At 34.8% G+C, this 12,198-nt stretch overlaps 1 protein-coding gene across 1 annotated transcript in view; it reads left to right on the forward strand.

The window, feature by feature from the left end:
- The window catches only part of CLTC (clathrin heavy chain), a 63,434-nt gene that overhangs the window by 40,794 nt on the left and 10,442 nt on the right, over positions 1–12,198 (forward strand). Inside the window, exons 15-27 of the mRNA XM_015599211.2 lie at positions 2,913–3,038; positions 3,583–3,725; positions 5,499–5,733; positions 7,762–7,884; positions 8,935–9,080; positions 9,306–9,489; positions 9,974–10,166; positions 10,639–10,796; positions 11,008–11,172; positions 11,294–11,401; positions 11,480–11,647; positions 11,771–11,920; positions 12,013–12,144. Coding sequence (XP_015454697.1) covers positions 2,913–3,038; positions 3,583–3,725; positions 5,499–5,733; positions 7,762–7,884; positions 8,935–9,080; positions 9,306–9,489; positions 9,974–10,166; positions 10,639–10,796; positions 11,008–11,172; positions 11,294–11,401; positions 11,480–11,647; positions 11,771–11,920; positions 12,013–12,144 — 2,031 coding nt within the window. The remainder of the gene's footprint in view (positions 1–2,912; positions 3,039–3,582; positions 3,726–5,498; positions 5,734–7,761; positions 7,885–8,934; positions 9,081–9,305; positions 9,490–9,973; positions 10,167–10,638; positions 10,797–11,007; positions 11,173–11,293; positions 11,402–11,479; positions 11,648–11,770; positions 11,921–12,012; positions 12,145–12,198) is intronic.

Consider the following 12,198-nt stretch of genomic DNA (forward strand, 5'->3'; position numbering starts at 1 on the left):
GTGCAGCCTTAGGTTGCTTAGCCCATGAGATAAAATTAGATGAGGATTCTCCCTCCATACTTGTGAATTGAGTGCAAACCTGATGGAGTAGGGCGGGCAGTGGATCTGAATTATGGGCTTTTGGACCAGTCAGACCTGGTTCAAATTCCATTTCTTTCTGTTATTAGTTATTGTTTGTTCATGCAGTATATGTCTACCTGTTACCTCAAGCAAATTAACTAATGTGCCTCAGCCTCCATTTCAACAACCACAAGCAGTGTTATCAAGTACCTGTGTGCCATAGGTATTCGAGTGACAACTGTTGTTAATGAGCTGTGTTGGTGGGCCTTGGAAATAAGGTAGAGTCAGCCTACATGTGAACTCTATCAGGCAAGTTTTGTTTCTTTTTGGTTTCAAGTTATTCCTGACTCCTTGAAGGAATTTTAATTCCAGTCTGAGTTAGAAGTAAATCTGGTGTCTAATCTTTAAATAATCTGAGTTAGGAGCTCAATATGAAGAAGCTACTATTGTATCCAGCCTTTCACCCCAGTAGTGAGAATGAACATATTAGACCATTTACTCACTTCCCTTACTGACCTGTAGTATGATAGCAGTAATGCTGTGTATCATCACTATTAATAAACTTCATTTTGGTGGTACTAGTTGTATGATAATTGACTGGTGTTGTATGTAAACCCTATCATGATAAGAAAAATACTTCTCAGTCTGATCTTGAATGTTCAAGTGCTAATTATATGCTAGCCACTAGGAATACAGAGATTGCTAGAATATTATTTCTCCTTTAAAGTAACCTGTGAGTAGTATGAAATGGTGTCAGTAGCATAATTTGGCTCATGTTCTATCTTTGTGAAGCTATAGCTCTATGTAGGAAGCACGAAACTGTTCTTCAGACTCAATAATCTGCTTATTGCTACCTTTAATCTGATTTTCTGTCATTTTATTCTTTCCTGATTTTTCTTCAGTCACACTGGCCTGCTTGCATTCCTGTAACTCCCCAAATCCTGTCCTGCCCCAGGGCATTTGCTTGGGCCCTTTTTCATTTTCTTCTTAGACCTTCATGATCTGTCTGCATCCTTACGTTCTTTTAGATTTCTGATCAAATGCCATGAGAAAATGTCTCAGATTACCTTATCTAAAATAAAACCTATCCTTATTCCATCCTTACCTCCCCCATATCCTGCCCTTCTTTTTTTTTTAATAATACTTAACACTGTGACTTTCTCTCTTCCCGTTACAATGTAAGTCTCGAGGGAATGCGTACTTTGTTCCTCACTGTATTTCCAGTACATAAGAACAATGTCTGATACATAGGTACTCAGTAAATATTAATTAAATTAATAACTTTATGAAGATCTCTGAATATGTTTATATAAATTTCAATTTTGATCTTAAAACCTTTAACCATAATAGCTAGAGAGTAACCTTTTAGTAAATAATTTAAAATATTAATAGCATTACTCACACGTATGAAATCATGCAAATTTAAGCAATCAAGAAAGTATCCCAGTTTTTGTCTGTTTTCGCTCTTAAATTTTCTTTTGGAATACAATATAGTGTTTTTGCCAACAAATTTAAATACCCATTCTTGAGAATAGAGTAATATTAGATTGCTTGCAAGTGTGTGTTCTCCCTCTGAATGATAAAATAAAGTACGTAATATTTTATTTGTATATTAAATAGGATAACAGAGATTAGTGTGTTGATCCACTAACTTTCTGATGTTTATTTTGAAGAAAAAACTTGGCTTATCTTTTGCATAGGTAGATCAAATATTCTTTCTAGTAATGACTGTAGCAGCTGTTTAGTACAGAGTTTCCATGCTGCTAAATAATACTTGCTATAGACTTTCCTTAACGTGAAAAATCTGCAGCTGGACTTCACTTCAGATTTACAGCCGTTTTGATTTTTTATTCAGAATTTCTCATGACTCCCATATTTAGTTTGGCATTCTCTGAACACCTCATAGACTAACCTTTGAATTATTTATAATTGGGTGACTGTTACGCACTAGGCTTAGGTACCATTTTATTCTAACCTTGCAAATAATGTTCCTAGTGGCTGTCATTGGGGAAAATCCTATTCTGCTTAGTTCGTTTTCCTTAGTAGATTATCATAGAGGAATCATTTATTGAGGAATGTTTCGTTGTGTATAAATGAATTCCTGATGGAAATTGTTGTTTTTTGTGCTGTACCTTATGTCTGTGGAATGTAACAGGACATGTATCAGGTAAATGCCCAGTACAGGTCTTACCTCTGTCTGTAACATCTCTGTCAGTCTATAAAGTAGGATTGTAGTTTGGTGTTTGTAATGGTAAAAGTAATTGGCAATTTAAAGATGTCTTAAAGTACATTCTTTTTCTTAACCTTTTTCTTAATATAGCAGCATGTGGTGTATTTAATTCATGGCTGTCACCATCATGCTGCTCCTTGTAGGCTTTATTGTAATAGAATGTTAGTGGCTGGCCATAGAGATTGGAATTGGGGAGGGATAAAAAATAAGTCTTTAGTTTGAAACAAATGTAAGTCATTTATGCCATCATTTTGACAATGTGACTGTTGGTCTTAAATCCACTCAGTTCAATTGAAGTATTACTATTAATGAAAGTCTCTATGTGTTGATTTTATACCCTGAGTGCCACTAAGGGCTCACAAATATTAATTTGTTACTTTTTTTCGTAAAGGGTTTGTGCAGGAAGGACCTGGTATTTTGCTGTGAATCAAAATATTAATTAGTAAAAATTTCCTGAAACTGGGATGGGCACTCTTCAGCAATTGGGACATTTCTTCCCTTAAGAGAAGAGCCAAGTTAATGCGAGCCTCTCCCACCAGTGTAAAACAGATTCTCATGTTTTACATAGATTTGATACCTCACAGAAGGAGAAAATGAAGGTTTCCTTTTGTCCTCTTTTCAGGAAGCAAAGCTCACAGATCAGTTACCACTCATCATTGTGTGTGATCGATTCGACTTTGTCCATGATTTGGTGCTTTACTTATATAGAAATAATCTTCAAAAGTATATAGAGATATATGTACAGAAGGTAAGTAATATATAGATAACTTATAAATTAAACCTTATTGTAGATTTTACTTCTCACATCTGTAAATCTTCATCCTTTTGAAACTCTGTGACCAATACTACAGTGGCTTTCAACATTGTTTTCCACCAGAATCCTTTCTTTGATTAAACTTTTGCATGCATGCCAAGTACGTAAAACAGAACAGAACTGCTATAGTTGGAAAAGTTGGGTGGCCTGTACCCTTCTTAATTGATAGCCCCTGAGGTATCCATGTAGACGCCATATAGACTCCAAAGCACAGTTTTAAAAACCATCTTAAATATAGATAGTAAAAACTGTACCTTCCATCTCCAGAAATAGAAAGACAGTTTTGCTGTAATGGAGACCTTTTTATTAAACAGCCTTCCATAATCATTCTGTGACTTTAGCTTCTTTGGACTTAACTTATCCTTTGGAGCAATGCTGAGACTGAGCTTGAAAGATGGAGATATTTTATTTTTTAAAACTCTTTTTTATTTTGCTTATTAATACAATAATGACATTCTTCTATTTTTTTTAACCTTAGGTGAATCCAAGTCGACTTCCAGTGGTTATTGGAGGATTGCTTGATGTTGATTGTTCTGAAGATGTCATTAAAAACTTGATTCTTGTTGTAAGAGGTCAATTCTCTACTGATGAGCTTGTTGCTGAGGTTGAAAAAAGAAACAGGTGTAGTACCATTTTTAACCTTCATAACTGGGATAAATTAGTAGTCTCTCTAAGCATAGCAATGGATGAAAATATAACCTTAACCTGTCAGTTGCCTAAAGACTACTGAGGAATAAATGGACCATAATCTCTGGAAATACCTAATTTAGAAGTGATAAGCTCGTTATAATACTAGAAAAAAAATTGTTTTCTGGACCATTACAGCTGTCATATAGAAAATCTGTTAACCTGGTGATCACTATTTTTTGCATATGTGTAATTAAGCTAATAGGTCGACTGTGTATTTTTTCAATGTAAACTATATAAAAGCCTCCTATTAGGTATGATACCCCTATATTTAATAACTGATTGTCTGATAAATTATTCTCAAGCATAATGAGAGAAAAGAGTTCCCTGTGGAACCCTGTGTTAAATTGATTTTTTTATTTGAACCTTAATATGATAATATGAATTATGAATTTTCAGTAGAAGAGAATATAATAATGTAAGTGCTTCTAATACTTATACAATGAAGTCTTGTTTTAGCTGAGACATTTTGATGAACTAGTGTTTAGAAAATGTTGATGTAATTAATGAGGGTTGTGGGTTGGTATAACAGTGGGAAACTATTCTAGCTGTGAAAAGATATCAAGAATGCTTATGGGGTTCAATTTTAACCTGAGCTGGTATATTTTATAGTCATAAAATTTGTATTTGAATGTTTCAAACATGGAGAAATTCTACATTTAAGGACAATGGAGATACAATACTGATTTTAAAAGTTTGAGCCTAGTTTGAAGTGATTGTGGATCATAACAATTTAACATTTAGAGAAGTTTCAGTTGAGTCTTGTTAAGTCTGGTGGCTGAAAACAATCTTGTTTGTTGTATATTCCAAGCAAAGAGCCAGGTAGTTACAGTTAGACAATTTGGTCATTAAGTGACAAATTATATTGTGATAAATTAGATTCACATCTAAGTCACTAGATATGCCTTTCTTTGTTCACTTAACATGAAACGTCTGCTTGGGTTGCACATGTTTATAAGAGCTTGATTTTTGCCTTTATTAATAAAAAAAGTTAACTGTCTTTACCCTAATGGGAACGTGTTCATAATAACTATATGAATTTGATGGCCAAAATAATGCCCTACTGCTCTTTCTCTGGGTGCTTTTGATATTTAAACCATGGTAAAAAAAAAAAGTGTTGGTTATCAGGACCATTGAAACACAAACTATAGCTTAGTGAAATCATGACCCTTGATAGAGTGATCATATGACTGCTAGAATTATTAAACCCAGAGCTTCTAAAGCTACCCGATTTTGTTCCTAGTCCCAGTGTGCATTTAGAGTACTGCCTCCTTTGGCTGTAAGTAACATTGTATGTTAACTATTAAAATAGAAAGGAACCTCAGATAATCTGGCCTATTTTCTCTCCAGCCTACTCCCAAACAAAATTTATCTAAAGTCTAGATATTTTGTTCAGTGTAAAGAACAGTCTATGAATCTGTAATCTCTTAGATCTGATCTAGATATGTAGCGATAGGTCTGGGAGGGTTATAAAAATAATCTTATATACTTTCTGTGTAATTTTGGGCATATTATTTAACCATCTCCGAGTCTTAATTTCCCAGTTTGCAGTAGGATTGTTGAGAATTCAAAATAATGTATGGGGAAGCACATTATAGACCAAAAAGTACTTAGTAGTCAGCATGTCAAGAGTTTGTTATTTATCATACAGTATATGTGTGCATGTTTTTGTTTTTTGTTTGTTTTCTCGTTTATTTTTTTTACTAGATTGAAACTGCTTCTACCTTGGCTAGAAGCCAGAATTCATGAGGGCTGTGAGGAGCCTGCTACCCACAATGCATTAGCCAAAATCTACATAGACAGTAATAACAACCCAGAGAGATTTCTTCGTGAAAATCCTTATTATGACAGTCGTGTTGTTGGAAAGTATTGTGAGAAGAGAGATCCACATCTGGCCTGTGTTGCTTATGAACGTGGCCAGTGCGATCTGGAACTTATTAATGTGAGTACCGCTAGCTGAAGGTATAGAGAGGAGGCTGCATTTTAAAAACTCTGTTACATAATGTTAGATTAGTGAATTTTGAGAATTTCAGAGTGATTTTAGTTAATATAGAACATTTTTAGAAGACACATGCTTTTAAAAAATTTTTATTGTGAATTTAAAGTGGCCAGAATAGTAGATCAAGTCTATATTCACCTATTAACATTTTAACCCCACTAATTTTATCACTTGTGTTATCATACACTCTCACACATACACACCATGCATACATTTTTTAAACATACGAAAAGTTGCATACATTCTGGCTTTGTACCTCTTCACTGTGTATTTCCTGAGAATAAGAATATTCTCTTTCATGACCACATTATAGATACCAACTTCAGTTTGACACTAACAGGAAACTTCTTAAAATTTATTTTATTCTAATTTTGTCAGTTGACTGCATAATGTCTCATAGCAATTTTCCCCTCTATTCAAGGATTATATATTGCATACAGTTGTCATATCTCTTTATTCTCTTTTAACATGAAACAGTTCTTCAGCCTTTCTTTGTTTTGATACTGACATCATTGTAAAAATAGTCTTTTTTCTGTTTGGAACTTTTTTTTTTATCGCAGTGAAATTCATATAGCATAACATTAACCATTTGAAAGTGAACAATTTCAGTGGCAGTACATTCACTATATTGTGTAACCACCACATCCATCTAGTTTGAAGTTTTCATCATCACAGAATGAAGCCAGGTACTCATTAAGCAGTTGCCCCACATTCCTCCCTCCTTCTGTCCCCTGACAGGTTGTAGCCCCTTCCGTCTCTCTGGATTTACCTATTCTGTATATTTCATATAAGTACAAAGTCTCCTGTTAAAAAGAGGATGTTCTTCATTTTGAATTAGAGTCTCTAAGTTCCTTCTGATTAGATTTAGATTATACATTTCCATCCAGAATATTGTTTCCGTGATATTTTGTCTTTCTCATGCCATTATATGCAGAAGCACCTGACATCCTTTTGCCCCTTATTTGTGGAGCTACTTTTTATCAATTTCTTTATTGTATAATTATTGTATTTCCTCTTGCAGATAGTAGTCAGCAAGGAGACACTTAAAATCATGCAAATATTCTGTCTCTGTATCTCCCCTCCCCTACAAATTTAGAATCTGTTGATTCTTCTTAAACCATTCTTAATGTGTTAGTTGCAGAATGAGTTTTCCAAATCTAGCCCTTTCTCCACATTGATTATTCAGCACTCACGTATTCATGCACTCATGAATTACTGTTTTATTCACTCTGTTGTTTTGATGCTCAAATTGTCCCAGTTTGGGCTGAAAGAACCCCTTCAGACTCCCTCCGGGGCTGTGTGTCGTGGTCTCATCATTCTTTGAGCACTTTCTGATTTTTTGGCATAACAAGTTACACCATGGCCTTACACCCTCCCAGACCTGGAATCCTCCATTTTTCCAGGGAATTCTGATCCCTTTTAGTGGGGAATGTCAGTAAAAACTCACATCTGGGTTATTAGGTCTATTTCCTTCTTGGATCTTTCAGTAGTCAAAAATATGTGCATCTGTGTACATACATCCATTCATATGCACATGAGCATATGTATACATGTACACATGGGAAAATAAACACAAGAATAGCTAATAAAACACTGTAAAGGAAGCTTTGAAGGTAGGCTAGTCCTAACCGATAGTAAAGCACATTGCAAAGCCTCCATAATGAAAACATGTAGTACTGGTGCATGATTAGGCAGACCAGTAGAGTAGAATGTGAAGTCCAAATATAGATCCAACATCAGGGTGGTTTTTGAAAGACTCTAGAAATTAATAACTATGTTTTTTTCTGTCAATTGAATTTTAATAAAAACTTGGTTGTGACCTATCAAGATTATATGTAAAAATAGTGGATTTTTCCCCCTTGTCTAACAACAAACATGGTTTAAATGATAGGAAATAACCTTTAAAAGTAAAGTTAGTTATAAAAAGTCTTCACTTCTCACCTTGAAATTAATCTTTAATATCTCATTTAGGTTTGCAATGAGAATTCCCTCTTCAAAAGTCTTTCCCGCTATCTGGTACGCCGAAAGGATCCAGAATTGTGGGGTAGTGTGCTGCTGGAAAGCAATCCTTACAGGAGACCGCTAATTGACCAGGTAAAATTGGCAAATATGTTTAAGGCTTATCTTTTTACGTATAAATAAAACCTTTTCCTCGTTGTATACCCAAATATACTGAAATGGATCATATTTAACTGAGAGAAGGCAGTAAAAAGTAGAAAATTTAAAAAATAATAATTATAAAAATATGTCATAAATGTTAACAGAAATAAAATACATCCCTAAAGAGATTGTTTAATTGCATAAAACTCTCTCAATCATAGTTAAAAGGAAAACATCAAGTTAAAAATTCAATAAAATGAGTAAGAATTGATTGTAAACATTCAGGACAATGATAAGTTAGCCAAAGATAAGAATTGATCATAGAAGTGACTGAATTGATTGGAAACATTCAGGACAATGGTAAGTTAGCCTAAGATAAGAATTGATCAGAGAAAATACACAAGACCAAGGGGGTATATGTTAAATCTCCTTGGTAAATATAGAACTGTGAAAAGAGATGTGTGCTTATAACTATATTACATTGAAAACATTTTTAAAACCCTAAAAATTGAAGGTGGTTATAATTGTTCTTAAATTCTTCTTGTAGTTTTATAAATGTGGAAGAAAATAAATGCTATTAATTTTTCGTTCCTCTTCTAAAGGGAAGCATTTCTAAGGAAAATTTTCAAGTAGATACAAAGCTTTCTGGAAAAAATATTGCAGCATCTGGGAATCATGCAAATAGCCAAAAGCAGAGGAATAACTGAGTATATAATGCTATATCTATGCAGCCCTTAAACTGATAATGAGGAGTAGTTATGTTGGATAATGTTTTAATCAGGGAAAAGATAGAAATTACATAATTAGGATAATTTTCAAGAAAATGGATATACATGACTGTACAAAATGCTTTGTTTAAGTGATATTTTGTCTTTCTCGTGCTAGTATATTCAGAAGCTTTGGGTGGTAAATTTAAAGGTTAATTTTCCTCCTTCATTCTTTTCTACCTATTTGAAATTTTCTACTGAGAGGCCGTAACTTATTAGATAATATCTTCAGAATCACCTTGATAATCAGTCCTTACTTGCTATATATCCTCTGTAGGTTGTACAGACAGCCTTGTCTGAGACTCAAGACCCTGAAGAAGTGTCAGTAACTGTCAAGGCTTTTATGACTGCAGACCTTCCCAATGAACTCATTGAACTGCTGGAGAAAATTGTCCTTGATAACTCTGTATTCAGTGAACACAGGTATGCCATGCAAGGGATCCATTGGCTGTTTATATTCAGTCTTTAATTATGGCCTTTCAGTTTGGGGAAGGAACAAAGATTGGAGAATGGCATCCGAATTCTCTCTTAATACTCTCCTCTTCTCACTCTACCTCCTGAGACAAAAACCTCTTTATAGCTGCAGTGTTTATTCATTATGACTTAGGAGCTTTTAAAATATTTCATTCAAATCTATCTTTCTTAAAGGAATCTGCAGAACCTCCTCATCCTTACTGCAATCAAGGCTGACCGTACACGTGTTATGGAATATATTAACCGCCTGGATAATTATGATGCCCCGGATATTGCCAATATCGCCATCAGCAATGAGTTGTTTGAAGAAGCATTTGCCATTTTCCGGAAATTTGATGTCAATACTTCAGCGGTGCAGGTAAATAAATCTTGAGATTACCCAAGTTAATTTACTAAATAGAATGACTTCTCTTGAGTCAGTATACGCATTGTCCTGTGAGGGTGGGCATATCTGATTGCTGTGGCAATAGAAGAGCAATGAAATCCTAACTGTTTAAGTGTAATTTCTGTGTGGTAAGATTCATTTTACTGTAACACTATTTCTAAAATTGGTGCCTAGGTCTTAATTGAACATATTGGAAACTTGGATCGGGCATATGAGTTTGCTGAACGCTGCAATGAACCTGCAGTCTGGAGTCAGCTTGCAAAAGCCCAGCTGCAGAAAGGAATGGTGAAAGAAGCCATTGATTCTTATATCTGAGTCAGTATATGCATTGTCCTGTGAGGGTGGGCATATCTGATTGCTGTGGCAATAGAAGAGCAATGAAATCCTAACTGTTTAAGTGTAATTTCTGTGGTAAGATTCATTTTACTGTAACACTATTTCTAAAATTGGTGCCTAGGTCTTAATTGAACATATTGGAAACTTGGATCGGGCATATGAGTTTGCTGAACGCTGCAATGAACCTGCAGTCTGGAGTCAGCTTGCAAAAGCCCAGCTGCAGAAAGGAATGGTGAAAGAAGCCATTGATTCTTATATCAAAGCAGATGATCCTTCGTCCTACATGGAAGTTGTGCAGGCTGCCAATACTAGTGGTACGACATCTTTTATGTGTTTGTGACCTCAGAAAATGTACCTAAGCTATGATTAAGCTAAGCATTAGGATATCTGAGTATTCAGAATTATGTAGGAGTTAGATACTGCTAAGCTACTTGTGAAAACATTTAGTCCTCCATCTTAGTCCAGATAAAGAGAGGCTGCATTTTGTGAACTTAACAGGTGCATGGAGAAGATTAATTTTCTATTTTGACATCTGAAAAAATTCTGATTAATCTCTAACCTTACAGCTATAAGGAAAAAGGGAATTCAGCTATTTGTTTGGTCAGTGATAATTCAGAAGCGTAATAGAAGTTTTGCTGTTTTAGATGTATTTCACTGTTTACATTTGTTATTGTCTATTGTGTTTACTTTAAAAGGAAATTAATAGCAATTCTCATTTACTTGGGTGCAAAGATAAATGTTAGGATGTTAGTGTTTGGATTAATTTTTTTCTTTTTCCATACCTAGGAAACTGGGAAGAACTGGTAAAATACTTGCAGATGGCCCGTAAGAAGGCTCGTGAGTCCTATGTGGAGACAGAATTGATATTCGCGCTAGCTAAAACAAACCGCCTTGCAGAGTTAGAAGAGTTCATCAATGGGCCAAATAATGCTCATATCCAACAAGTAGGTTTTCTGTTCAGATTTTTTGAAGAGTGTAAAAATAAATAGTTGAGCAACTTTATTAGATTAGTAGGATCAACATATCACAACTGAAGATTTCCAAGGGAAAAAATCTTATAGGAAAAAAATATTGTTTCTCAGTATTAAATTGAGTTGTGACTTTGGAAAGAGGATTGAATTTAGGCTAACTGATATTGGATTGTCTTTTTTTCAGGTTGGTGACCGTTGTTATGATGAGAAAATGTACGATGCTGCTAAGTTGTTGTACAATAATGTTTCCAACTTTGGACGCTTGGCATCTACCCTTGTTCACCTGGGTGAATATCAGGCCGCTGTTGATGGAGCTAGGAAAGCTAACAGTACTCGAACATGGAAGGAGGTAATCTAAACACTCGTTTAAGTGAAGAATTAAGATGCTATTTAGCAATGCTTTTGAAACTGATTTGAATTAACCAGCCATTTTTACATTTGAATTTACATAATCACAATTTTTATTGTAGGTCTGCTTTGCCTGCGTAGATGGAAAAGAATTCCGTCTTGCTCAGATGTGTGGGCTTCATATTGTAGTACATGCAGATGAATTGGAGGAACTTATCAACTACTATCAGGTAATGAACAGAGGTCTTTTATATTAATTGAGATCTTATGCCAGAGATGTTCTCTAATTTCATATTTCCCTTATTTAGGATCGTGGTTATTTTGAAGAACTGATAACCATGTTGGAAGCAGCATTGGGACTTGAGCGAGCTCATATGGGAATGTTTACCGAATTAGCCATTCTATATTCTAAATTTAAGCCACAGAAAATGAGGGAGCACCTGGAGCTATTCTGGTCCAGAGTGAATATTCCTAAGGTAACCAGCCTTTAACATTGTGAGGCAACTCTATAGCTAAAACTAATACTTTAAAATATCTTTTTTAAAGCTATTAGCTAGAATTAGAGACTCATGTCTATAGCAATTAAATCTCTTACGCAGGTGCTAAGAGCTGCGGAACAAGCTCATCTTTGGGCAGAATTGGTGTTTTTGTATGACAAATATGAAGAATATGATAATGCCATAACTACCATGATGAATCATCCAACTGATGCATGGAAAGAAGGACAATTCAAAGATATCATTACCAAGGTATGTATCTTCTTCAGAAGATGGAGACTTCAGAAGGAGTAAGCTCATTAGGAAGTAACTCTGACTAGTATATGAATTTTTTCCCATTTTAGGTTGCCAACGTGGAACTATATTACAAAGCAATACAGTTCTACTTAGAATTCAAGCCTCTGTTGTTAAATGATTTACTGATGGTGCTGTCTCCACGGTTGGATCATACTCGTGCAGTCAATTATTTCAGCAAGGTAATAATTTTTAAAACTTCACAACTTTAAACGAGGATCTAAAACATACTTGGA

The sequence above is a fragment of the Pteropus alecto genome, unplaced genomic scaffold, assembly GCF_000325575.1.
Source record: "Pteropus alecto unplaced genomic scaffold, ASM32557v1 scaffold98, whole genome shotgun sequence".
NCBI classification, from domain to species: domain Eukaryota; kingdom Metazoa; phylum Chordata; class Mammalia; order Chiroptera; family Pteropodidae; genus Pteropus; species Pteropus alecto.